General features: G+C 37.7%; 1 protein-coding gene across 8 annotated transcripts in view; it reads left to right on the forward strand.

The window, feature by feature from the left end:
• The window catches only part of CYRIB (CYFIP related Rac1 interactor B), a 102720-nt gene that overhangs the window by 55814 nt on the left and 21424 nt on the right, over positions 1 to 25482 (forward strand). For 6 of the 8 annotated variants that reach the window (XM_028105549.2, XM_028105546.2, XM_088022761.1 and 3 more), the window contains 2 exons: positions 15261 to 15343; positions 22174 to 22295. In XM_028105549.2, coding sequence (XP_027961350.1) covers positions 15271 to 15343; positions 22174 to 22295 — 195 coding nt within the window. In that variant the 5' untranslated portion in view covers positions 15261 to 15270. Of the gene's footprint in view, positions 1 to 14260; positions 14344 to 15260; positions 15344 to 22173; positions 22296 to 25482 lie in introns of those variants that run through there. The other 2 variants (XM_088022760.1, XM_088022762.1) reach the window with 2 other exon arrangements.

Genomic DNA, 25482 nt, shown 5'->3' on the forward strand with positions numbered 1-25482 from the left:
CCATACATGTGTAGGTATAATTTTTTATGAATTGCAAAATAGTGGTACTTTTTTTTTAAGATTTTATTTATTTGAGAGAAAGAGAGTACGAGCGGGGGGGGAGGGGCACTGGGAGAGAGAGACGCAGACTCTCCTCTGAGCAGGGAGTCTGATGCGGCGCCCGATCCCAGGACCCCAGGATCATGACCCGAGCTGAAGGCAGCCACCTAACTGACTGAGCCACCCACGTGCCCCTAAAATAGTGGTACGTTTTAAGAAAGTGAATTCACAGTACTATTTCTTGTTTAAAGATCATATTTTTTCAAGAAAAACCTTCTTAATCCTTGTAAAATAGGTAATTTGGGGGTTCAGTGTTTTTTTTTTTTTTTCAGATTCCCATCACCTTTCTGTACATTCTTAAACTACTTGCCTTGGAACTTTATATTAGCCCTTCTAATAACTTATGTCTTTACCTGATGTAAGGCATTATAGCAGGAAGCATGTCTTTGCTTTCTTGTTTTAAATTTGCAGCTCAGGCAGTAATTTGCGTTGGTGGTTTAATTTTTTAATAGCTGGAGGCATGGAAGAGTACTATTACTAGTAATCTCTGAATCAAGTTCAAAGATGCCATGACAATCTGATGTGGTACTAATTTATGATGGTTCACTTCCATTTAAGAGATAGTATTGGTCTCCTAATTTATTGTATTTATTGTACATGGCCAGGCATCCCAGTGAGTCTTTTATTTAAAATAGTGTAAATAAGGTTTGTCATTTTAACATACTAGATCTAAGTGTATCCACTAGATGTCAGCATTAGGAGAGATGCAGTGTAACATATGTAGAGTCATGGCCGAAGCAATGTGAGAGATTCAGTCTAACAAGTACTGACTTGGGTAAAGTCACATATTTTGTGGGAGAATCAAGACTAGAAATCAAGTCTCCCAATTTCCATTCTATTGTTTGTTTGTGTCACATTTCTTTAAGACCAGTAACTGATCTCCATGTGATCACTAGGCTAATATATTGCTCTTAACATCTGCTAGGGATTTATGGTGAGATTTTAATACTTCTGTTGTGGTGGTATGGCTGGGCACCCAGTAGTACCTGAATCCTGCTTCTTCTCCTCTACATTTTGCAAAGGAAGGAAAATCAAAGGATTACTTTATTAATAGCTACACTAGTATCTGATGATGATAGATCAGATATTGTGGGTAAGGTTAAGGATTAAGCTACTGTCTGAAACTTCTGTATCAGATTTCAACCAAGATAGCAGAAACCTTGCTAGGTATTTTTAAGAAGGGATTTAACATGTGGATTTATTTACACAAATGTTGGAAGCCTGAGCAAAAAAAGGATGCTGAGATGTGCATGTTTTTACTCACAACACTGCTGACATTAATTCTGAACTGTTTTCTAACACCTGTACCAAATGTGTGGGGCTTTTTTTCCCATACCAGTCAATTCTCCAACTCTCCAGATACCAACTGGGTATCCTACAATTCATTCTGATGCTGACTCTAACTATGTAGAGTTGGTGCACAGACCTCACAGGTTAAGGGCTTAGTCCCACAAGACTCCCCTCCACTCCAGATGCCATTCACAGGTCCCAGGCCTCCTGTACTCCTGACCATCCAGCTGTGAAGGGGCGGGGCTTGTTCCCATGACTCCTTCCTCAGGTTTGATAATCTGCTGTAATGGCTCATAGAACTCAGAGAAGCACTGTACTTACACTAGTACCAGTTTATTATAAAGGATTTTATAAAGGGTACAAATGAATAGCCAGATGAAGAGGTACATAGAGTGAGGTCCGAAAATGTCCTGATCATAGGGGCTTCTGTCCCCATGGAGTTGGGGTGTGTTTCCTTCCCAGCATGTGGATGCATTTACCAATCTGGAATTTCCTCAGACTCCATCATTTAGGGGTTTTTATGGAGGTCCCATTATATAGGCATGACTGATTATAAATCATTGGCCATTGGTGATCAATCTCCAGTCCCTCTACCCTCGCCAGAGGTCAGGAGGTAGGGCTGAAATCTAAGTGTGCCTTGGTCTTTCTGGCAACCAGCCCTCATCTTGAAGCTATCTAGGGGACTCATTAAGAGATGCTCCTGTCACCCAGCAAATTCCAAGGGATTTAGGAGCTCTGGGTTAGGCATGGGGGTGGGGTGGGATAAAGACCAAATACATATGCTGTTCTATCACATGAGGTAACTAAGATATTAATGGTAACCACAGGAAGCAACTTTCACTTCTAGAGCTGGGGGGAAAGAAGGGAAAAGGCAGGGTAGGCAGAATTTAGGACCTCAAAGGAAGAACTCTAGAAGACTGGAAGCTCAGACCTCTGGAGGGGCCAGGCACTGCAGTGCTGCTTGGCATTCCCCAGGAGCTGGAGCCTAGAGCCATAGCAAACTTTTGTTTGTTTTTTAAGATTTTAGGGGCACGTGGGTGGCTCAGTTGCTTAAGTGACTGCCTTCAGCTCAGGTCATGATCCCAGGATCCTGGGATCAAGCCCCACATCGGGCTCCCTGCTCAGTGGGGAGCCTGCTTCTTTCTCTCCCTCTGCCCCTCCCCCTGCTTGTGCTCTTTCTCTCACTCTCTCTGTAAAATAAATAAAATCTTTTTTTTCCCTAGAGGTAGAGCATGTGTGAATGGCAGGGAGGAGCAGAGGGAGAGAGACAAGCAAACTTTTGTGCTGAATGGAGAGCCCAATGCAGGGCCCAATCCCACAACCCCGAGATCATGACCTGAGCCGAAATTAAGAGTCTGATGCCCAATCGACTGAGCAACCCCAGGTGCCCCCAGATAGCTAGCTTTTGATGACAGGAAACGCTGACAGGACTTGAAAAACAGAGACCTTTTTTTCCCCTAAGTTTTATTTATTTAAGTAATCTCTACATTCACTGTGAGGCTTGAACTTAGAACCCTGAGATCAAGAGTCACATGCTCTTCCAACTGAGTCAGCCAGAAGCCCCCAAAGAGGGACCTTCTTTCTTCCCACCTTCCAATTTCCTTGTAGTTGGTGGGGCCCAGTGAGAAGCCAGCTGACAAAGTAGTCTAGGAGATAGACTCTTCAGCGTCTTAGTCCTAGCATTAAAAGATTACAGAAGGATGGGCTTAGTGGTGGGCATTAGTAGGTAAATAACTGTCACAGTCTGCCTTTTTGACCACACAGTATTCATTTATCTTTTTTAAGTACAGTGCCACCATTTTCATGCTTCCTTTTAGAATTCTAGTACTTGGATAGTGCATGCTCAGATGGTCTTAGAATCTCAGAGGGGATGCTCAGTCTACTTATTTTACCAAATGCTGTGGAACCAGGAATGGGGAGAGAGTTGAAGTCTTGGGAGCTTAGATTCTGCTTAAACATATTTACCACATAAAGATCAGAAAACAAGGAGGGGCAAGAGGAAAAGGGAAATCTTGGTTATGCCATTTACCTGTTGCCCAGTCATTGTCATTGTGCTAGAACAAAGATTCTGTTTAGCAGCTTCTCTTGTTGGGAAGAAAGAATTAAAGACGAAGGTACAAGAAGGTTAGGGTGTGATGTGCATTTGTACGGCAATCAGTGGAGCAGATAGTGCAATGTCAGGATAATTATTATAGGTGCTTTATTGGTAGGCTAGCTTGAGTTGGTTATTTCTCTCCATTATAAATGGCACTCAGCTAACTATTGGAGGTTTCCCACTTCGTGCCCAAAGTTGGTATGTTCAGTACAATCAACTGTTGTGTTTCTAAAGTAAGTTGTAACCATGTTAGAAGCTAAGAAGGAATTGTGATTATACCTTTCCTTTAAATTATTGTGTACCTGATTCTTCAAATAGAAGAAATGCCACTGGATTTCACCTATTTACAGTTCTTAACTGAATTCAGTAGGTATTTATTGGATATTTACTCTGTACCACTTTGAAGATTTACTTTGTGTGCTTGTATCGGAGGTGCATCAAATACATATTTGGCCAATTAAGTCAATATTCAGCTAAAGCCAGAGCCAAAAATCATCATAGAATACACTTCTGGGATATATTAATCAGAAACTTTATTGCAATGTAATTATTACAATGTTATTAATTTGAACAGTCAGATTTTAAAAGTTTGACCTACTGAAAATAGTTTGTTCTTGTACTATTGTCAGCTGCTCAATGACTCCTGGAGTCACTCTGCTGTTCATTTGCAATCTTAAATCAGCATTTGCTTTCAAATGGTGATGATGTAGTTTCATAGAAGTAGTTCTATAAACAAGACTTTGTGCAGTGTTTGAAGGGGATGGTGCCTGAATATTTTTAGAAGCAGATGTGCTAAGTGAGATTGTTGATACCATTTGAATTTTTTTTGAAGTTTCTTCTATTTTAGCTTGTACTTGCTGCTTTATGGAATCACTTGAGAAATGTTTATCCTTAATAAACCTTAGATCTAGAAATATGGCATTAGAGTTTTGTAACTAGCTTGTAGGATAGCAAAACTGAATTTCTCCCTGCCTTTCAACTTTGCATTCACCTAATTGCAACATTTGCTATATAGTGGATTGATTAGAAGGATCATTCTAGCATATGTCCTATAGTATTTTTGTAATTACTAAGAGTCTGCTAACTTATTTTTTCAACAGGTTCTGGTAGGTGAAGTACTTTGTTTGAAAGAACCATTGCTTATTAGTAATTTTGTTTCTGTTGGCATTGTTATTCAGAGTGTAATATTAATTTTTTAAAGATTTTATTTATTTATTAGAGAGAGAGAGACAGAGGCAGGCAGAGGGAGAAGCAGGCCCCCCACTCAGCAAGGAGCCTGATGCGGGACTTGATCCAAGGACCCCAGGATCACGACCTGAGCCGAAGGCAGACGCTCAACCGACTGAATATTAATTTTTTTTAATATTAAAGTAGATTTTTTAACATGTATTTAGCTGCTTGATTGAATATATGACAAAGCAATTCCAGAATCTCTGGTATATCCGGTGGTTTGTTTTTGGAGAGTTATGAAAGTGATTCACTATATCTTTGCTTATGCAAAATATATTTTGTTATATTACATTGTGTCATAATTAGTTTCTGAACACACAGCTGAAGAGTGTGAATGAATAAAGCTTAAGCTTGTGATTCCTCAGCTGCTCTTGGCCTTCATCATGTGTGTTCTGTTGTCATTGTAAATTGAATCATATTTTTCATTACTAATTTTCCATTCTGTTAATATTTCTTCAGATTCATGATTCATGTTGTATGAGAACCAGAAATTTCTTGGCAGACAAGTAAAGCAGAAGTGTGGTTGAATTCTCCATTAACCCACCATCTTGTCCATTTTAAAGGCTTCCCATTGCTTCTGCAGGTCTAAATGTCTGATAATACAGAGAAATATCATATTTAATATTAAGTAATGTTTTTATGCACAACAGAATATAATTCAGCAACATTATGTGGTAATATGTTTTCCAGAAGACTTTTTGCCTAGAATTTAGAGCTTGGATAAAGTCAAGAAGTTCTTTGTCTTCAACATTAGAATGGTTGGGAGGGGCGCCTGGGTGGCTCAGTCGGTTGAGCGTCTGCCTTCGGCTCAGGTCATGGTCCTGGGATTCTGGGATCAAGTCCCACGTCGGGGTCCTTGTTCAGCGGGGAGCCTGCTTCTCCCTCTGTTGCTCCCCCCTGCTTGTGTTCTCTCTCTGTCTGTCAAATAAATAAATGGAATCTTTAAAAAAAAAGAGCAAGGCTCATACATTCCAACTTCAAAAAAATATAAAAATAAAAATGGTTGGCAGTTTTTAGTCACCGTTTCGATAAGTTTTTTCACACACACATTTTTAGTCACTGTAAATTGGAAGGTATGGCTTTGTAAAGCATTCTTCTAAAATCGGTTGTGAAGTTTTTTTAAAAAGAAAAAGTATGTTTTTCAGAATCTCCTTTTCTCTAACGCTTCATCATATTTCTTTGAGTTCTTTATTCAGTTATCCGGGTTGAAGATGATATGGATGTTGGCTTTTCGGAGTTCTTATAAAATTTTGATAGCACAGGATCAACACTCTGTTTTTAATTCTTCTTTCTCAGATTTGAAGAATTCCCAAATAGGGCTTTTGGGGGAAGACTTATGGTCTAAAGGAAACTAAATAAAACTTAAACCCACATTTCCAAGCTTTTTTTTAAAAAAATGTTACGAATGCTGTTCAGTTTTACAAAGATTAGAATTATGATGTAGGCTAGTCTCCATTCTTACTTTGGAGCCATATTTATGGCTGTAGAAGGATATTATATTCTTGCTTAGTTAGGTGGGCATACTGTATAGACTTTTCGTGATATTCATATTTTCTGTCACTTTATTTCTCTAATTATTTAATATTTCAGAAATTCTTACTAGTTGCTCATAAGACTACTGGCTTTTACTGAGAGAGTGAGAGAGACAGTTTCTTCATTGATCTGACTGGGAAAACATGCATGCTTTCTAAAATCTCAGGCCTTTTTTTTTTTAAATTCAATTTTCAATTGTCAATATTTGTTTTCATTTTCCCTCCCCCTCCTTCTTGGAACACTTCTATAAAACTTTACAAATTTTTGTTTTCTGTATTTTCAATCATTTGTTTATTGAGTCAATATTTATGACTACCTAGTACATCCCCAAGCATTGTTTCAGGTGCTAGAGATAGAGTGCTGTCCAAAATAGAGCCCCTGCCATCTTAAAAGTTTACCTTGCAGTGGCAGACACAAATAGATAAAGGTACAGGTATGTTTAAGATGGTGATAACCATCAGTTTGAGAAGAGGAAAGAGGAAGAGATTTTACAGGCGTATTAGTCAAGGAAGCCCTCTCTGAGGTGGTGTGATTGAAGCTGTGACCTCAGTGAAGTACAGTAGCTTGCCATTTGAAGGTCTGTGACACAGCATTCCAGGCTAGGAAAAAAGCAGGTACAGAGGCTCCAAGGAGAAAGAAACCTTGCTTTGTTAGAGAAACTGCAACAGGCTGTTGTGTAGAGTGGTGGGAGATTGAGACCAAAGGGAGTCAGGGACAGATCGTGTAGGGTTTTGTAGGTAGGACCTGGTAGGAAGTTTGGATTTTATTTGATTGCATCTGTAAGCCATTGCATGTTTTTGAGCAGAAAAGGGATGTGGTTGATTTATATTTTTAAGAGATTGCTTTGCTTCTTGTAATAAAAAGACATTATAATAATAGGAAGCAAAAGTAGAAACAGGAGGCTTTCGAAGTAATCCCGGAAAGAAATGATGGTGGCAAGAACAAGACCGGTGTAGCAGTGAAGGACGTGAGATATGGGGTGTCTTTTAAGCTAATGAGAAAAGTGTATTGAGGAGGAGGAGAAAATGTCAGTTATGTCAGATGCTCCTGAAAGGGTAAGTGAGGTGAGGACTTGAGAATTGACCATTGGAGTTAGCATCATGGAGGTTATTTGATGACCTTGCCAGAACAATTTTGGTGGTGTAGGGTTGGCCAAAAGCCTGGTTGGAGAGGAATAAAAGACAATGACTGTAAGCAACTCTTCGTAAGGAATTTTGCTGCAAAGAGAAGCAGGCAATAGGGTGGGAACTGGTGAGGGAAATACAGTCAGGGAAAGTTTTTGTTTTAAGATGAAAGAAGGAACTATGGATGCCAAAGGGAAAGATATGGAAAAAGAAGAGCCATAAAGTAGAAAAGAAACTCCGGAGAATGGATTGTTCTAAATGTCAGATGAAGACGGGCACCTGGGTGGCTCAGTCGTTGGGCGTCTTGGGTCATGATCCCAGGGTCCTGGGATCGAGCCTCGCATTGGGCTCCTTGCTCAGCGGGAGGCCTGCTTCTCCCTCTCCCACTCCCCCCCCCCCCACTTGTGTTCCTTCTCTCGCTGTCTCTCTCTCTGTCAAATAAATGAATAAAATCTTTAAAAAAAAAAAAAAAAGTCAGGTGAAGAAAGTATTTCAGGAAGGAGTGAGTGATAAACTGGGTCAAAGGCTATTAAGAGATCCAGTAAGTTGAAGTGTGAAAATTGCCCTTTGGAGTTAGCCAGATGCAGGTTTTGGTGGTCTTGACAAGGACCAGCTTCATCGTATTGGTGGGAATAAAAGCCAGATTGGAACAAATTGAAAGAATGGGAGGTAAAAAGTAGAAATAGGGGCGCCTGGGTGGCTCAGTTGTTAAGTGTCTGCCTTCGGCTCAGGTCATGATCCCAGGGTCCTGGGATCGAGCCCTGCATCGGGCTCCCTGCTCCGCGGGAAGCCTGCATCGGGCTCCCTGCTCCGCGGGAAGCCTGCATCGGGCTCCCTGCTCCGCGGGAAGCCTGCATCGGGCTCCCTGCTCCGCGGGAAGCCTGCATCGGGCTCCCTGCTCCGCGGGAAGCCTGCATCGGGCTCCCTGCTCCGCGGGAAGCCTGCATCGGGCTCCCTGCTCCGCGGGAAGCCTGCATCGGGCTCCCTGCTCCGCGGGAAGCCTGCATCGGGCTCCCTGCTCCGCGGGAAGCCTGCATCGGGCTCCCTGCTCCGCGGGAAGCCTGCATCGGGCTCCCTGCTCCGCGGGAAGCCTGCATCGGGCTCCCTGCTCCGCGGGAAGCCTGCATCGGGCTCCCTGCTCCGCGGGAAGCCTGCATCGGGCTCCCTGCTCCGCGGGAAGCCTGCATCGGGCTCCCTGCTCCGCGGGAAGCCTGCATCGGGCTCCCTGCTCCGCGGGAAGCCTGCATCGGGCTCCCTGCTCCGCGGGAAGCCTGCATCGGGCTCCCTGCTCCGCGGGAAGCCTGCATCGGGCTCCCTGCTCCGCGGGAAGCCTGCATCGGGCTCCCTGCTCCGCGGGAAGCCTGCATCGGGCTCCCTGCTCCGCGGGAAGCCTGCATCGGGCTCCCTGCTCCGCGGGAAGCCTGCATCGGGCTCCCTGCTCCGCGGGAAGCCTGCATCGGGCTCCCTGCTCCGCGGGAAGCCTGCATCGGGCTCCCTGCTCCGCGGGAAGCCTGCATCGGGCTCCCTGCTCCGCGGGAAGCCTGCATCGGGCTCCCTGCTCCGCGGGAAGCCTGCATCGGGCTCCCTGCTCCGCGGGAAGCCTGCATCTCCCTCGCCCACTCCCCCGTTTGTGTTCCCTCTCTCTCTGTCTCTCTCTGTCAAATAAATAAAATCTTAAAAAAAAAAGTAGAAATAAAACAGGCAACTTATATGACGAGTTCTTGCTGTAAAGAGGATAGGCAAGATGGTGTATGGAAGACATGAAGCCTTGAGTAGGAGAACCAGGTTTCTCAGGAACAGGTGCAGAGGGCAGACTAAGTGGTTACGGATGAAGAAAGGGTAGAAAGAACAGTAGATGACTTTCTTTCTTTCTTTCTTTCTTTCTTTCTTTCTTTCTTTCTTTCTTTTTGTAAACAATGTAGTGAGGTCATTTCTTGCATGTGAGGATGGAGGATAGATTGTTAGAGGTGTGAGGAGATTAAAAATTAATAAAGCCTTGTGGAATGGTCACCTGGTGAAGTAGGAGAGTAGACTGATTGGAGATGCATAGTAGGATTGTGGGGCAGAACTGAGGATGCACTTCATGTTAGTGGCCATACGTTTAAAGTAGTGGTTCTTAACTGGGGCAATTTTGCTCCCTAGGAGATAATTTGACAACATCTGGAGGCATTGTTGGTTGTCACAGCTGGGTGCTGGGGTGATACCAAGTATCTAGTGGATAGAGGCCTGGAATGCTCAACATCCTACAGTGCCCAGGACAGCCCCCACAACAGAGAATTATATGGGTCAAATGTTAGTAATGCCAAGTTTAAGAAACCCTCATTTATAGGGAAGCTAATTGGTCTATTTGAGATTTCCCTTTTTCTCATCCCCCACCCAGAAATACGAAGTTTATAAACTGGATATGAAGCAAACTGACAAACAAATAGTAATTCAGATTATGTTAAGTATGCTGAAGGAGGAAGTTGAATGATGTGATCGAAGATAATGAGGTAGGGACAACTACTATGGATAAGGTTGGCAGACAGAGCCTGTCTGAAGAGGGGGCGTTAAGGTGGGTCCTGAAGAATGAAAAAAGGCCAGCCATGGGAAAATGTTGGGGACTAGCATTCTAGGCAGAGCCCAAAAAGGTAAATGAAATCACAGCATCTCTTAGGAATTTTCTGAAAAGGGAGTAAATAGTATATTAACTGTAACGTATAGTTGTGTTTCTTTTGGCTTCTTTTATTCTAATTAAAGAAAGCTGCTTTTGGGAAAATGGTCCAATGTATTAAGTGCCTTTTGTGAGCTCAAAAATATATTCCACAGACTCCAGGCCAGGAAGAGCAAGTACCTTTTCAGGTAACTCACCAACTTTGAAACAAACATGTAACATAAGAGCTCACAGTCACAAAATTTTACCATAAATACCGTGAACACTTGAAGTGACCTATATCTGGTTTCTGTGTGTCACATTTCTTCTTAGCTTATTTAGTAAATATTTATAATATTTAGTTTAATCCAGGGGTTACAATAATATAATTTGAAAGAGAATCTTTAGGTTTTTCCTTCTAAATTCAGATTATAAGACAGTTTATTATTCTAAATTATAATATTTATTACTTACTTTGAAATAGTGCCTCTAAAGTATAAAAAGCATCTTGGCCCAAGTTTTATATAATCTGAAAACTCTTTTATATGTCTTAGTGTCTTTTGTATCACATTCATTAATCTGAAACTTAGAAATGTTACTAGTCAGAACTTTTTTAGATGTAAATGACAAAAACCCACCTCAACTAAACAGGTAAAAAGGAAATTGGTTGAAATAAACTAGGCTATCTTACAGCCGGAGAAGAATCTAGCAACTAAACTGAGGGAAATGGCAGCTAGAATTCAGGAACAAATGGAATTAGAAATTCGTGACTTTAGGACACTTTGTGTAAAGCATGCAGGCTTTATCCTTTTGTGACAGGCTGGCTTCCTCTGTGGCAGGAAATATGGCTGCCACACACCCTGAAGCCTCATGTTCCTTGGGTTCTGCTACTGGGAACAGATCCTCTAACATAGCCATAGCAAATAGATTGCCAAGCATGGTTTCTAAATGTTTTGCTTCTTTTAACCCATTTAATGATTTTATGAACCCTCCGCAGTGGATATTAATGTTATGAACAAATTTACAGATGAGGCATGAGGAAATTAAGAAACCTGACTATAGTTGCAGGGCTTAGTGACAGAGCTGGGGTTTGAACCCCAGGCAGTCTGGTACCTACCAGACCTGACAGCTACCATATATCGTATTCTTTGAAATCAGAGGATGGAGAGGTTCTGTTTGTTGTGATTTTGGCTAAAGAGTTAAACCATGTAAAGAGAGGGATATGGTTTTGATTTATTTGTTTACCCTTATTAAAAAGATATGACAACTGATGATATAACAAACTGTTGAACTGTTTTCAGATCTTTGGAAAAATTCCGTGAGTTTTATTTATTTATTTAAGGAATCTGTACACCCAACGTGGGGCTTCAACTCCTAACCCTGAGGTCAAGAGTCTAATGCTCCTCCGACTGAGCCACCCTAGCACCCTGAATTCCGTGAGTTTTTGTTCAAAGAGACACGCATAGTGTGGTTTGCCTACATAGATTTTTCTTGAGTGCTCTATGGTAAAGAAACTTTCTGCATTGGACCCCAGTTGTACTACATTCAGTGTTCTCAACCGGGGATGATTCCCTCTGGGTACATTTGATAATATCTTGAGTCATTTTTGGTTGTCAAAACTCGTGTGTTGGATTACTGGTGGCCTCTAGTACATATTAGGCCCAGGATGTTGCTAAAGGTCCTACCGTGTGAGACAGACCTCTCTCCACGAAAGAATTACCCAGCCCCAGATGTTAATAGTACTGAGGTTGAGAAACCTGTACTAGATAAGCTGAGCCACTTTTGATTTAAGTGTCTGGGTTTGGGATGAAGAGATAAGAAATTCTAATTTTTGAGTACTTGTTGAGGGGATTAAGGTCACATTAGGCTAGGGTACCTTGAAAGAAGGACCAAATAGTGGAAGAAGTTTATGGAGGGGGGGTGTAGGAAAATGGAGGAGACAGACTTGGCCAATTTTGAATATTTTCCTTGAGGATCGACTGTATGCTAAGTAAAAAGGTAAGGAAACCTAATCTCCCTTCCTCCTGTACCTGATGATGATATCATAAGACTGATTTTAGGATAGCATTTCAGCAATATTCTTGACAAAAATGGGGAAGCATTGGCTTTGTCATTTACTCTGATTTATGATATTGAAATTCATTAATAAATTGAAGACTGGTTTATATTAAAGAAGTAGAGCTATTACAATTTGTTTAAAAGTGATTTTGTAATTTTAGGGTTGTAGTTACAATAGCCAACATTTATTGCATGCTTTCTGTGTGCCAGACACTGTTCTAAGTTAGAGCTTAATTTCATCGAACTCTCCTAATAATCCTTTAAAATAGTTTCTATGGTATGTATATTTTACTGATGAAGAAAATGAGTCCCAGAAAGGTAAACTAGCATCCTCAAGGTTTGACAGCCTGTCAGCTAGAGGTGGAATTCTGGTTTGATTCCATAGAAGTACACTCTTTAACACCGATGATGTGCTGCCTTTTCCCTCTTAAAGACAATTTCAGTCCTTTCTTGTGCTTATTTTCCAAGTGTAATTGAAATTTTGATACCATTAGGTAATTCTTTGTATATTTGGTCTCAGTTCTTGTTGGTAAAGGAATTTATATATGTTTGGAAACAGATATTCCATGTATATGTGAAAGCTTTTAAAAATTAAAGCTGTGAAATACTCTATTTCCAAATGGTTCCAAAGGGAAAAAACAACTCTTGAATAAATTTGGTAACCAATTTGAGGTCTTATTTGGGTGTGATTTTGGGAAAATGCTTATATTTTCCCTGTATAAAAAAGCCTAGAATTAAACTTTTTACAGTGTATAAGATAATTAAGATGAAATATTTCCCTCTTAGTTTTACTCTGTTTATCCATGCGTAAGACATTGTACGAAATCTTTCCAGTGAAATTCTGTGTAATAAGGATTTTAATATCAAAAATAAGATAGATTCTGACCTCTCATTGGAGGAATAATGTTTTAAAAGAGAGAGGACTTTTCAGTGTTTATCATTTGTGAGTAAATTTAACATTTGTGAATTTAGCATTTGTGAATAAATTTTAACATTTTCTAAGAAGTATGTGTGTCAATCTGCCACACTTTGACCTATAAAGCAAATAACTGTTATGCATATACTATTACTTCCTCTTTGGGAAGCTCAAAGTTAGATAATGTATGCCACTGTCCAGGGCGTAGGTGGAGGAAGGGAGGGGAATGGACAGCACAGATGGCCAGAAGTCCTAACTCTTTTCAGATTGTCTGTAATGGGGGTGAGTAATAAGATGTCTTCTTTCACTGATAAAAAATATTTTTACTTTTATGCTTTGTTTCATTTACATTTGCTAGCAGTTCCATATTTGGAGAAAAAAACAATTGAAACTGGGAGAGGGGAAGGTGTGGTGTGCCTGTGCTATCTATCATAGTCTGCCTTCCCTATAGTTACTGCCACTTCACAGTTTAAGCCTGGTTTCCTGGATGTTCCTGACACCTCCTTCCACCTTCATCCTCACTGATTCATGGCAAATTTGGGGGCAAGATTTATGCCAGTGCCTTAATTTTTACTGTTTTTCCTCTGCAAACTTACTAAGTTCTGGTGGTTGCTGGCTCCCTTTTGCTTGTTTGCTGTGTTAACTTCCAAGTTATATACTTTGTATGTTTGTGTATAGTTGATATTGTTGAATTATCAGTCTTTGAGTTAAATAATGAAAAATCTGATTAATTTTAGGAGTATAGAAGATGTAAGAAATACTGGTTTATGTGTGGTAAAACTTCTTAAATGGGTCATCAGTTGATAATTCCCTTCAGTCTTTAATGGTTAAATGTGGTTTGAATACTGTCTTCCTAGTATTCCCAATAGGGTTTGGTTCTGCAAGGAGGAAAATATCCCTGTTACTTAAAAATAATAGTTTCAGTTTTTACTTATTTGAGAGATCTATTTTTGATGTTAATTTAAGTTGAGAATATATGCCTCAAACATTTTAAAGGAGTAACACTAGCATAGATATTAATCAAATGTAAATATTGCAAGTTATATGTAAAAATATCTTTTTTCCATTCTTGCTTTATGTAACTTTTTTGATATGTGGAAAAGAGGGAGAGGGCTCTAAACTCAGAGCCAAATGTGCTTTTGTTGTTCCAAATTTTCAATGCCAGAAGTATATAAACCTGCACCTGTTGGTAATTATGAGCAAGCCAGCCTTTGCCGAATCCCAGGCCTCTGCTTAAAATTTTTTTTACTGGAACTAAATGATGTTGCCATTTTTATTTTTAGGTTTGCTGGCATGGGTAATCTCATTAAGGTGCTAACCAGGGACATAGACCACAATGCAGCACATTTTTTCTTGGACTTTGAAAGTAAGTCTCTTTAGCCCTTCACAGCTGGTGCATAATGGTAAAGGTGAAAGATGGTCACACCGCAGTGAAGGCTGGCCCAAATATTTGTTAATAAAATATGGGGATCAAACAAAGTTTGCATGATTTTTTTCTTAATCGTAGGCAAACATCACCATCATATGTATAATTCTTTAGTTTTTCATTTGCTAAAATCATGTTGAGTCTGTAGCCAGTGCTGTCCTTTCATTAGTCCATGAAGCAAGCAGCCTTATGATGAACATTCTAATAGTATGCCTTGGTGACTACGCCCAGCAATGTGTTTGCTCACAATCCTATGATAATCTTACAGAAAATCAGTATGGTGCTGCATATCCAGAATCAATACTTTAAACAACTTCCACAAATTTATTAATAATCCAAATTTAAGTTGGATGGAAATATATGCTTTATTGAATGGCATACAGGAAGTAAGTTGAATATTCTGCTATGTTAAGATGAAATGCAAAGGTGAGCTGTGGCCAAAACTCTTAATATTTGGCTTTGAAATAAATTTTTGTTTCAGTGCAATATTAAGCAAGATGACATGTGAATAATTCTTGATAAGAAATTTCTTTTTCAGAATACTAGCACTATTGGAATACTTAAAGAATTTTTCATTATAAGGCCATTAATGAAACTTGTCTTGGGAGAATTTTGAGAAGAATTAGAGCAACAGTTGTGCCATTGTGTACAGGAAAACCACATTTCACCTCTAGGTCCTACATACCAACACCTTGAGAACCCGGTTTGCTGTCTGCCAGAGCACAGTCTGGGTAACCTGAAGGACGAATTCATGGCCTAATGAACATTTTCCCTGTTACTATTTTTTAAAAAAATAAATTTCAGATGTTCTTTTTTATAAAGGGATATTTTCTCTTTTCTTATTCTTGTCTTGACAGGTACCTTAACATGGGGAATCTTCTTAAAGTTTTGACATGCACAGACCTTGAGCAGGGGCCAAATTTTTTCCTTGATTTTGAAAGTGAGAAGATGATTTTATATCTATTTCTCTTTGCCTGCAGTAGACTGCGTTTGTCTTGCACTAAATGAATGTTTCCACTTTGCCATCTTTTTAACTGCTTTGCATGACTGAGCTATGAATTGTTTGAGTAAAATTTCTGGTGCCTTCTAGAACTGGAAGTCAAGATTTTATAGATTAAATTGTGATAAAATGTTTTTACTTGAATTTTTGTAAGAGAGTCTTATCTCCTAGTTGGATGTTATTTTATAATTGGAGATACTCTAGTGAAAACATTTTTATGAAAAAATTTTGGTGGAAAGGACAACTGCTATTTTGGGATTTGTTAATAGAAGCAATATTTGGGGGAAAATTGATTGCAGTTGAGAAAAATTGACTAGGTGTTAATTACTCTATGTATATCTATTGAAGTATTTTAAATACAAATCTGTTCATGAAGGCCATTCAAAGCTCAGTAATTTGGGCATAATATTAAAAGGTAAGTGTGAACCTTAATTATTTAATCTTTACAGCTAATTAATTTGAAAAGTTAAACTCATTATATGTATGTATTTCAGGAATCCTTTTTTTTTCTAACTCTAAATAAAAAGAAAAATAATGGGTTCACAGACCTTTAAGTAATTTGCCTTCTGTTTGTTTTATGTTGCATGACCTATTGTAATATGGTCTAAGAGTGGCAGGTAAGTGTCATTGACCCCTGTGCATGTTGGAAAGCTTTTGCTTTTTGGCTGTCTGTATTGCTTTAGCTTATCTGGTTGTCAAATTGAGAACAATGATATTAAATTGGTTGTTTCACTGTGAATGTTGCTGTTTTAACTGATCATTATTAGAAAATTGTTAGGAAAGGGTGAAGAGATAGAAGTTTATAAGTTGTGTGATCCCATGCATTTTTATCTGAGATTAAAACATTTGAACAGATTTTTAAATTCTTAAAATTTAAGACCTTTTCTGGTTTTAAAAACAAAATAAATCCCTTAAAATCTATCCCCAGAGAGTCATTGCATTTTCCATCAACTTCAGTTTATGTGATATTATACAATTCATTCTATTTTATGAATAATTTATATATTTTTTCTTTAAACCAGGACAGTTCATATGAATCAGTTTGTAGCTTATCTACATTTTATTGAAATAATTTGTGGTCTCTGATTTTTTTTTTTTTTTTAATTCCTAGAAATGTTCTGTTACAGTTTGGGTCCTGTGTACAGGCTAGCAAAGAAGAGTAATGTGAATATCAGGACCATATTAAATTGTTGGGTTTTTAGGGGAAGATGTTATTAAATGAATATTAGTTTTCTTGACCCTTCTCAACAATTTAACAGTGCCATTTTAAGTGCATGTTCAGCATGAATTTTAATCAGCTTGGGGTTGTTAAGCAGAGTGCTGACTTGAAGATTCTTCTTTCAGATGAGGCAACTTACATTAGAGCTGTATTTTAGTTTGTTTGCATCTGTTTCAAACTGGTCTTGTATATTTTTCTGCTATTCTGTCTCCTTTTTATTCTGTCTCACATTCCTTACATTTGCAGAATCTTGGCTTTGATACAGTCAAGATCTTGTTCAAGACTTGGCACTTGATCTTTTTATAAACCTAGCATCATGTTGTGGTCAAGTGAGAAGCATGAATTTACTGTAGTATTTTAAATATTCTTTGGTCTTGGCTTTACAGTCTTTGGGGGTTTGAACCATTATCCTTAAAATTTAAATAGCTAATTTAGTGGCAGGAATAGGTTAAAATTGCTGACACCACCACCAATAACAACCAATAATGAAGTACTATACATGAAGTGTTAACTTATTAAAGGCAGATGTAAAGTAAAGGTGATACTTGTTGACCTTATCAGCCAATGTAGAACTTTCAGTTTGACACTGGATATGCCATATACTTTCCCAGAGTTTGCCCGTTGTTACTTCTTACGTAGGTTTTTAAATGTTTTCTTTTGATTCCAACATTAGAGTACTCTTAATCAGTTTTTGTTTCATCTATTGCATATTTGCTTCTTTTTGGAAATATGCGTTTGTAAAAGTTTATCTTATCATTAGACTACTTCAGTGACTTTAGCCCAAGCATGGGTCCTGTCTTGAACAGCTGTATAGCAGACTAGGAATTGTCAGTATAGTTGATTTGCCAGTTCCTTGTGATTACTGAGAATAAAGCCACATTCTTTTATTAAAGTAGCATATTTAATACTACATTGTTTGTTTCTGATTGAAGAATAATATTCAGGTTACCAGAGTAATTTGGCTTTACCATTCCTCCATTCCTCTTTTTTTTTTTTTTGAAGATTTTTTATTTATTTATTTGAGAGAGAGAGACAGATAGTGACAGAGATAACGAGAGAGAGCACAAGCAGGGAGGAGAGGGAGAAGCAGGCTCCCGCTGAGCAGGGAGCCTGACGTGTGGGCTCAGTCTCAGGACCCTGGGATCATGACCTGAGCCGAAGTCAGACGCTTAACGACTGAGCCACTCAGGCGCCCCTATTTCATTCTTACTGGTTAAATCTAGCTCATTGTATCTCCATGATTGGGCAGCTAGAGAAATAATTTCATACAGATAGATATACTGGCATTTTGTATCAAGTTGTGTACAAATTAAGTATTTTTATGCATATAAAACATGATCTAATGGAATCCTGTAGTTTACAGCATGAAGATGTCTTTAAATCATGACGCCTTTAGTTTACATGCCTGTACATACATGGTTTTTCAGTTCAGTTCAACAGACATTTATGGCTTGCCTCCTGTATGCCAACCAGTAGATGCTGAGGATTCAGAGATAACGAAGATACAGCACCTTCCTTTCAGGAGTTCTCAATATAGTAAGATAGAAACACAAACTAATAATTTCCTTGACATCCTTTACCACTCAAAAGTGTGGATCACAGGGGGTTAACTATACCTAGCAGTTAGTAGATGGGTTATCATGGAAGACTTTCTGATGGTAACCTTTGAGTTGGGTTGTGGAGTCAGAATGTTTTAGGGTAAGTTAGTGAAGGAAGGAAGGAACAGCATCTACAAAGCCCTTAAGGCATGAAATGACATTCTATATTCAGTGAAAATACTGTTATCTACTCTTGAGGTGTACTAGAAAAAGGGACTTCTTCTTAAATTGTACCTATATGATAAGATTTTATTTTAAGAATAATGGTTCAACTAAGATATAAACCCAGAATTGCCCCATAAAATTTGACAGCAGTTATGCTAATGGCAGCATATAAAAAGCACTGAATTGGGGGCAGTATAGCCTCTTGTACTTTTTGGAATTTCTTATTTGATAATGACATTTATAGCTCATTCTAATGGCACATCTTTAGCCTGAGTAACTACTGTATCTCTTAGTCCATTAAATTGTGGTTCTTAGGAGAAGAGGCACTTCTGTTTATTTTTATGTCCATTTCCAACCTGCACAGTGCTTTGTAAATGATAGAAGTTCAGTATCTGTTAGTTAACTTGACTTATCTCCAGGTAGACCAAAATAGGAGAGTAAATAAAGATGGTCGTTTGTAAATGAGGAATGGAATCTTACTTTCTCTGATTCTTTGTTAAAGTGCCTTTCCATTTAGTCATACATTCCCTCTAATTCTTGTGTCTTTTGTGTGACTTGTCCTCCGCAATCTTGTAAAACTATTGAGATCCACTCTTTCAGTTTAACTTTTTTTTCCCATATTACTTCTTGCATATTTTCAGTTGCTTTTGCCCTGTACTTTGAAATATCTTTATTCTGGTGGCATTTTCTTATATTTATTTTTCTAAAATGATGGAGGATTATAGTCATACAGAGCTAAAAATGCATAATAGTTTCCTTTAACTCATGCTGGAGGCGCATTTATATCTCTACCTTCTCATTCATTCACCAAACACTTGTTACAGAAAATCTACTTGGGACAAGTTTACATCCTGTACAGTGTATGTGCTATACACTGAGGTCCCTGCCTTGATGAAACTTAGGGAGATAGATCGTAAATATTTACCGAATGAGTGAGTGCAAGACTAAAGCACAATGGCCCCTTATCACAATTACAGTTTTTCTGTGACTTTCTTTTTGTTATTTTTTTTTTGTAGCTGATCTTTGCCCCCTTTTCTATTTTTTATAAAATTGTATAAAATTCAGATTGAAATTTAGCAATTATTTTCAGTGACTCTTAAATAGAAAACCAGTATGAAATTACGATTATTTAATTTTACCTTCAAATAATAAGAGCAACTGAAACATGCCTTAATTTCCCTTGAACAGCTATTAAAACTAATCTTGATGAGTAATCACTGCTCCTGCTCTAAGTAGTAGATACTTTATTTTGCATTCAAATGAATGTCCTTTTGTCACCTGGTTAAATGATAGTTTTTTTCTCCAAGTAATAAAATTTTTCATTCTTTGCCATGAAAAATCACAGTGACAAGTCTTGGTTGTATTATATGATACCATTTTTTGAAAAAAAAAATGCTTTATTTTATAATCTTTTCTCCCTCCCTAGTATTTCACCCTTTTGCATGACTTGCTCTCAGTAAAGTAGTGCTTATTACCTGTCTGCTACTTTCTGTTTGTCTTCATTTCTACAGCAGTCTTCAGCAGCTTTCAAAATTATAAATGTGACTTTCCTGTGACAGTCTAAAAATGTTTAATCAGTGTGGTGCTGGGTATTTTTTCCACCCTTAGGGGGAACTGGAATCTTCTCTTTTATTTTTAAATTTCTTGGTACTTACTAAACTTTTAATAATTATTAACCACTTCCAAGGTCTACTTAAAGCTACTTGATAATGTTTCTTCTGTATGTAAGTCTCAGTGTCACATTTTTCTGTTAACAGCTAGGTCACCACACCAAAACAGTTTAGTATTTTCAAACTTCACAAGTATCTTTTGATATATAATAGTCAAAATATTGTCCTTTGTCATGAATTCCCACTTCATGAATTAAAACTATGATATGTGTCTACTATTGATGTTATGTCTGTAGTTTCACAATTCCATATGAAAAAGTATAAAACTGCTGTTTGCATGTTAAAAAAGTATTTTTCTCTATTGCATCTGGTGTAAGTATAAAAGTTATGAGGTGTACTTTTTTTTAGTGTGTGTCTTTTAGTTTGGAGAATATGGTCTGGCTAAATGTGAGAAATTATTACTGCTAAATGCAAACCCTGATTTTTAAAAAATCATTTAGCTTCAGTATCAATATTTGCTTCTAGTAATACCTTTACGGCTTTGGACGCAGAGTATTTTTAATTTGGCTCCTCTTGTGTAATTATTTTGTCAGAGTATTTTTATTAAAAAAACAGATTTCTGAAAGGAGATTTGGAAAATAAGGGAACAGATACAAGAACACAAATTCTTGAGTTGGCTTTGCACATGAATGTTATCTATTGTTGCCATAGTACTGTTTAACTATGTTGAAGTTAAAATTTGGTACTCTGTTGATTTTTTTAAAAACTGGTATATTTTTGACTAGTTTGCAGCCTTAATAGGTGGAATTGAATTATGACTTGCCCTATGTGCAAAATAAAGTTACAGTTCTTAGGCATCTGGACTCCTAGTTTCATGTGTGAACTAAGTTTAAATTTTCAAAGGAAAGAAATAAATATATTGTATATTTGTGGGAAGGTAAAGTGGGTGCAGAAAAGTCTAAGTACTAGTTTTTATATGATTGGTAGACAAAGGGATTTATTAGAAATGTTCTCAGTTCATATTATCAATTTGGTCTGCCTCCCCTATCCCTGTAAGAAAAATATTTGTGTGGAGGAATTCAGCCAACACAGTTCCTCTTTCTAAAACATTATGATGTTCATAACGTTTATCATTTTTAGTGCTTTATGCCTTATCTGTAGAATCAAATGTGGTCTAATTGGAAAGATTTATGAAAAACTCCCATTTCACACAGATTGCCCATTTTTCTCAAAAAAAAAATTGTATTAAAAAAGAAACAAATGACCAAGTTATTAAAAACAGGGTTTCTGCTACCTCAAATTTAGGAGCGAGAAATCCAGATTTAGTCATCTATTAGCATATGCTCTGTGGCTAACACCACAGGTGGTGGAAGTGCCCATATGTTTGTGTTCCTGATTGTGCTTTTTATGACTGTAATTCTCCCTTCATTTTTCTCTCACTCAGTCCCAAGTATGTGGGGAGCCCGTTTTTGCTTTAGTATTTCAAAACTTCAGTGACAGTATTATAGCTGCAAGTATCTGGTTTTCAGTCTAGCTGTTCTGAAACAGTGTCATAATTTGAATTCCTCTGCACAGGAGTTTTGACCTTGTGCTCATCAGCAGAGAAGTTCATTGGCACAGAATTTAAAGTGGTCCCTAGTAAAGGGAAACATCTAACAACTATTCTTTTAAAATAGTTTTTATTCTATATTGAAACTCAAGTCATTAAAATGAACTTTATAGGAAAATAAAGTAGTTTCAGTCTTAAGGTGTAGATGAACAAGATATATTAGTAGGCTTTCCATTTCTGTTGCTTTAAAATAAATCATTATTCATGCATTTGCAGTTATTACTGGTAATGATTACTATAGTAGTAAAAGTGATTATTAACACTATCCCAAATTTAAATTTTGAATTACTGTTCTCAAGTTCATTTAATATACCAAGTCATGGTTTGTAACTTAAGATAAATAGTAATGTTTGATGGTCCCTTGCTCCTTTGTGATTTTACAAACTTGAGGCTAGCTATTCAAATGTAGAAGTATGGAAAAGTTATCAGTCTTTTCTAAGAAGTGCAAAGTTAACATTGAATAAAATGTGAGCCATCTTTAGAAATTGAGATTGTTCATTGCTTAGAGTTATACATGTACTAAAAAAATCATGTGACTGTAAATTTTTTTGTGCTTTCCTGCTATTTAGATGCCCAGCCTACAGAGTCTGAGAAGGAAATTTATAATCAGGTGAATGTAGTATTAAAAGATGCAGAAGGTATCTTGGAGGATTTGCAATCATATAGAGGAGCTGGCCATGAAATACGAGAGGTAAAGCATGTTTAAACATTTTCCAATAAACTAAAATTTACTACGTCCCTCCTCTTCTTAATCTCTCTTTTGTACATACTTTTGAATTCTCTATTGCATGTTAAGTATTATATTTAAAGAACGATCACTTGCATTATTCCAAAAGTGGTTGTAGTGATACAAGGGTAAAAGGAAAACAATGTTCTGTGAATATGTAATTTATGTATGTTAAAGAAAATTTTATTTATTTTTTGGTTGCTCTCACACCTGAAATTTACAGGATCCATGGGGGGTACTACTTATACTTTTTATACTTATTTATACTTTTGGAGAGGAGGAGAGAACATAACTTTCTGAGGCCTTGGGTCCTGCTAGTCTTATTTTTTCCATTCCTCCCATGCCTTCCGGGAGAAGGCTGCTGTCACCCTTGCAGTCTAGACTCCCCCAACTCTGTCCGATGACTTTACACCATGGGGCCAATCTTTGGTGTGGTCTCCATGATTTTCTCCTGAGCCTCTGAACTCATCCAGGTTTCTGTCTATCTCTTATTCCACTTCTATTTTTCAGAAAAAACTGTGTCTCCACTTGTTACCAAGACTAATGTCTCTACCTTTGTTCTGCATCTTCCTCTGGAACTTTACTATTTTAATTATTCCTTCTCTTAATTACATCTTCTATGTGTTTTCTTCTATTGACTTCTTCCCCTCAGAATATACACATACCCAGGTGTCCTCTACCACCCAAAGAAACACCCTAGCCTCTGGACCTATGTCTTTCTCATTACTGCATTTCTTAAGGGCATTGCCCTGCTTCTTCATTTTTTTCCCCACCCTTCTGCTTCTCTTATTCTTGTGTATAACTAACAGTGCAGAGGTTGTCAAGGCACAGTCTGTGGTTTTACGGTCCTTATCCAGCTCCATTCCTCTAATGACATTTGGAGTATTAGTGAACGCAGAATTAAGTGTAGGCATCAGAAGATGATTCAGGATGTTTTAGTTTTGGACTAAGGGGCCACAGGTTTTGGTGATTGACTGGATGTTTAATATAAGGGAGAAGGGGAGTTAAATGATTCCAGGGTTTCTGGTTTAGATTAGCCATTGGTGATATCATTAGCTTAGGGAAATCAGAGATAAGGTGAATTCCATTTTTTAACCTCTCCTAGCCTGGACTGTTTGTACCTTGAATGTCTTGCACACGTACACTTTTCCTTCCTCCACATCCCAGTAATTACTTCCCCCTTACTCGGCTGCCCCAGTGCTTTCAACACATTTCTTTTATTGAAATTTAATGTTGATAACTCCCCCACCACCTCCAGCTTGAGGAGGAGAGTAAACCTGGTTTCTTACTGATTTGTGTGTCATCAGCACCTAAAACAGTGCTTAGGAAGCACTTAGTAACTGTTGAAGAAATAAATACAAGAGCTTAGATGAATCTTGCCAATATCATTAGCTTAAGTGAAACCTTAAGATTTCAGTAAATGAAGGCATGTAACCCTTCCTGTGAAATTCAAGTCCTAAACATTTAAACATGTTTTGAAAAATCAAACATTTGTGGAAATGGAAGATTTAAATGATTAAGCAGGATCTTAATTAACTAATTGACAAATTCTTTTCCTATAGTTCACAACAATTCACAATTTGTTCTAAAAATGTTTTAGTGTCTTCATATTGATAATCAGTGCTACAAATTATTTTTAATTGTTCAGTATTATATCATTAAAATCTTTAAAATTTATTTTACAGTTGAATTCTGATCAGCTGGTTACAGTTGTCTCCCATAAACAATAAAGAAAAAACTATAGAGATATAGACTTTTACCTTTTGCCCTTAGGATTTTTAAAAAAAAACTTAACCAAATGAAGGGTAACTGCTTCTTTGTGGGAAGGCTCACTACAGTCTTTATATTGACTTAATTGAATGTAGTTGTCATCTTCTAAAAGACAGTAAAATGATAGAAACCTTACTTAGGAGCCATTTCAAAGAGGACTTGTAAAAGTTCCTGTAAAAACCAGGAACTTTAGATGCAGTGACCAAAGGTTGGAGTTCACCGTAGGACCCCTGTGGTCACCCAGTTTAGTGCTGTGGCCACATTCAGTGCGCTCGTGGCGTTCCATGGTTGGTCACACGGGAAAGTAAATAAATGTCACAAAGTTAAAGTTTACATAGAAAAATAACACTAAAAGGAAAGGGGAGAATCGCAGGAGATAGTAAGAGATTCACCTTACCAGGCTTTGAGACTTACTATAAAGGTACCTTCATTAATTCTTTGGTAAAGGAATTAAGGACAGAAAAATAGGTAAATAAAATAGATAAAAAGTATGTAAGCTAGAAGACTTAAAACGGCATTTAAATCTGTAGATTAAGGTAAGTGTGTAACTATTCAAGCATTTGAAGAAATTTTCACTGAGGAATGCATATTGATGTTTGGGTTTAACTCTATAAGCAGAAAATATTTCTGAATGGTAGGAAAACAAATTAAGAAAGGAAGGTACAAATAAAAGCTGATTATATACAAATATACAGAGAACAAATACAACTATGGTAACTGTCAATAGGAAGACTTAAACTAGGTAGAACAACCATTCTACCAATGAAAAAGCACAGACAATAGGAAAAAAATGTTCAGATTTACTAATAAATGCATATCACTGTCAAGCAGTTTTACTATATATGATAAATTGTAAAAGCTCAATATTGGTTTATGAAGGAACAGGTAGTTTTAATGCAAGTGCTAATATAAAATGGTTGCCATTTTTGGAGGTCAATTTGGCCAGTTGTAAAATGAGATCTATAAAATTGTACTTCTGTACCCGATTACATTTTAGAAAATACTCTCTGAAAGAGTATCATTCAAGAGCAAGGTAAATGTAAAAACCTATGCTGAGGATGTGGAATTTACTTACATTTTTGTTTAAATGGCATTTTATTAAACATGACTGAAATAGAATAAAATTTGATTTAATATAGAATCTATTAAACAAAGCTTATTCTCTAGGATAAACCACTGGTGAGGGAAATAAGAGCTCTCCACTACTGTTTTGATAGATCTATACCAGTTGTAACACTTTTGAAACTGAGAGTTACCATATCTGCTCCATGACAGTCTCACCGCTGACCTGTACTAAGCGTCCTTTGCATGTTGGGCTGTCTGGGTGCTGTACCAAAAGTGTCGCCTAACACAGTGAAACTGATGTGAAAGGAGAAGGAAT

Source organism: Eumetopias jubatus, unplaced genomic scaffold (genome assembly GCF_037043125.1).
Source record: "Eumetopias jubatus isolate StellerSeaLion01/CBP00866 unplaced genomic scaffold, mEumJub1_p1.0 scaffold_4, whole genome shotgun sequence".
Classification (NCBI taxonomy): domain Eukaryota; kingdom Metazoa; phylum Chordata; class Mammalia; order Carnivora; family Otariidae; genus Eumetopias; species Eumetopias jubatus.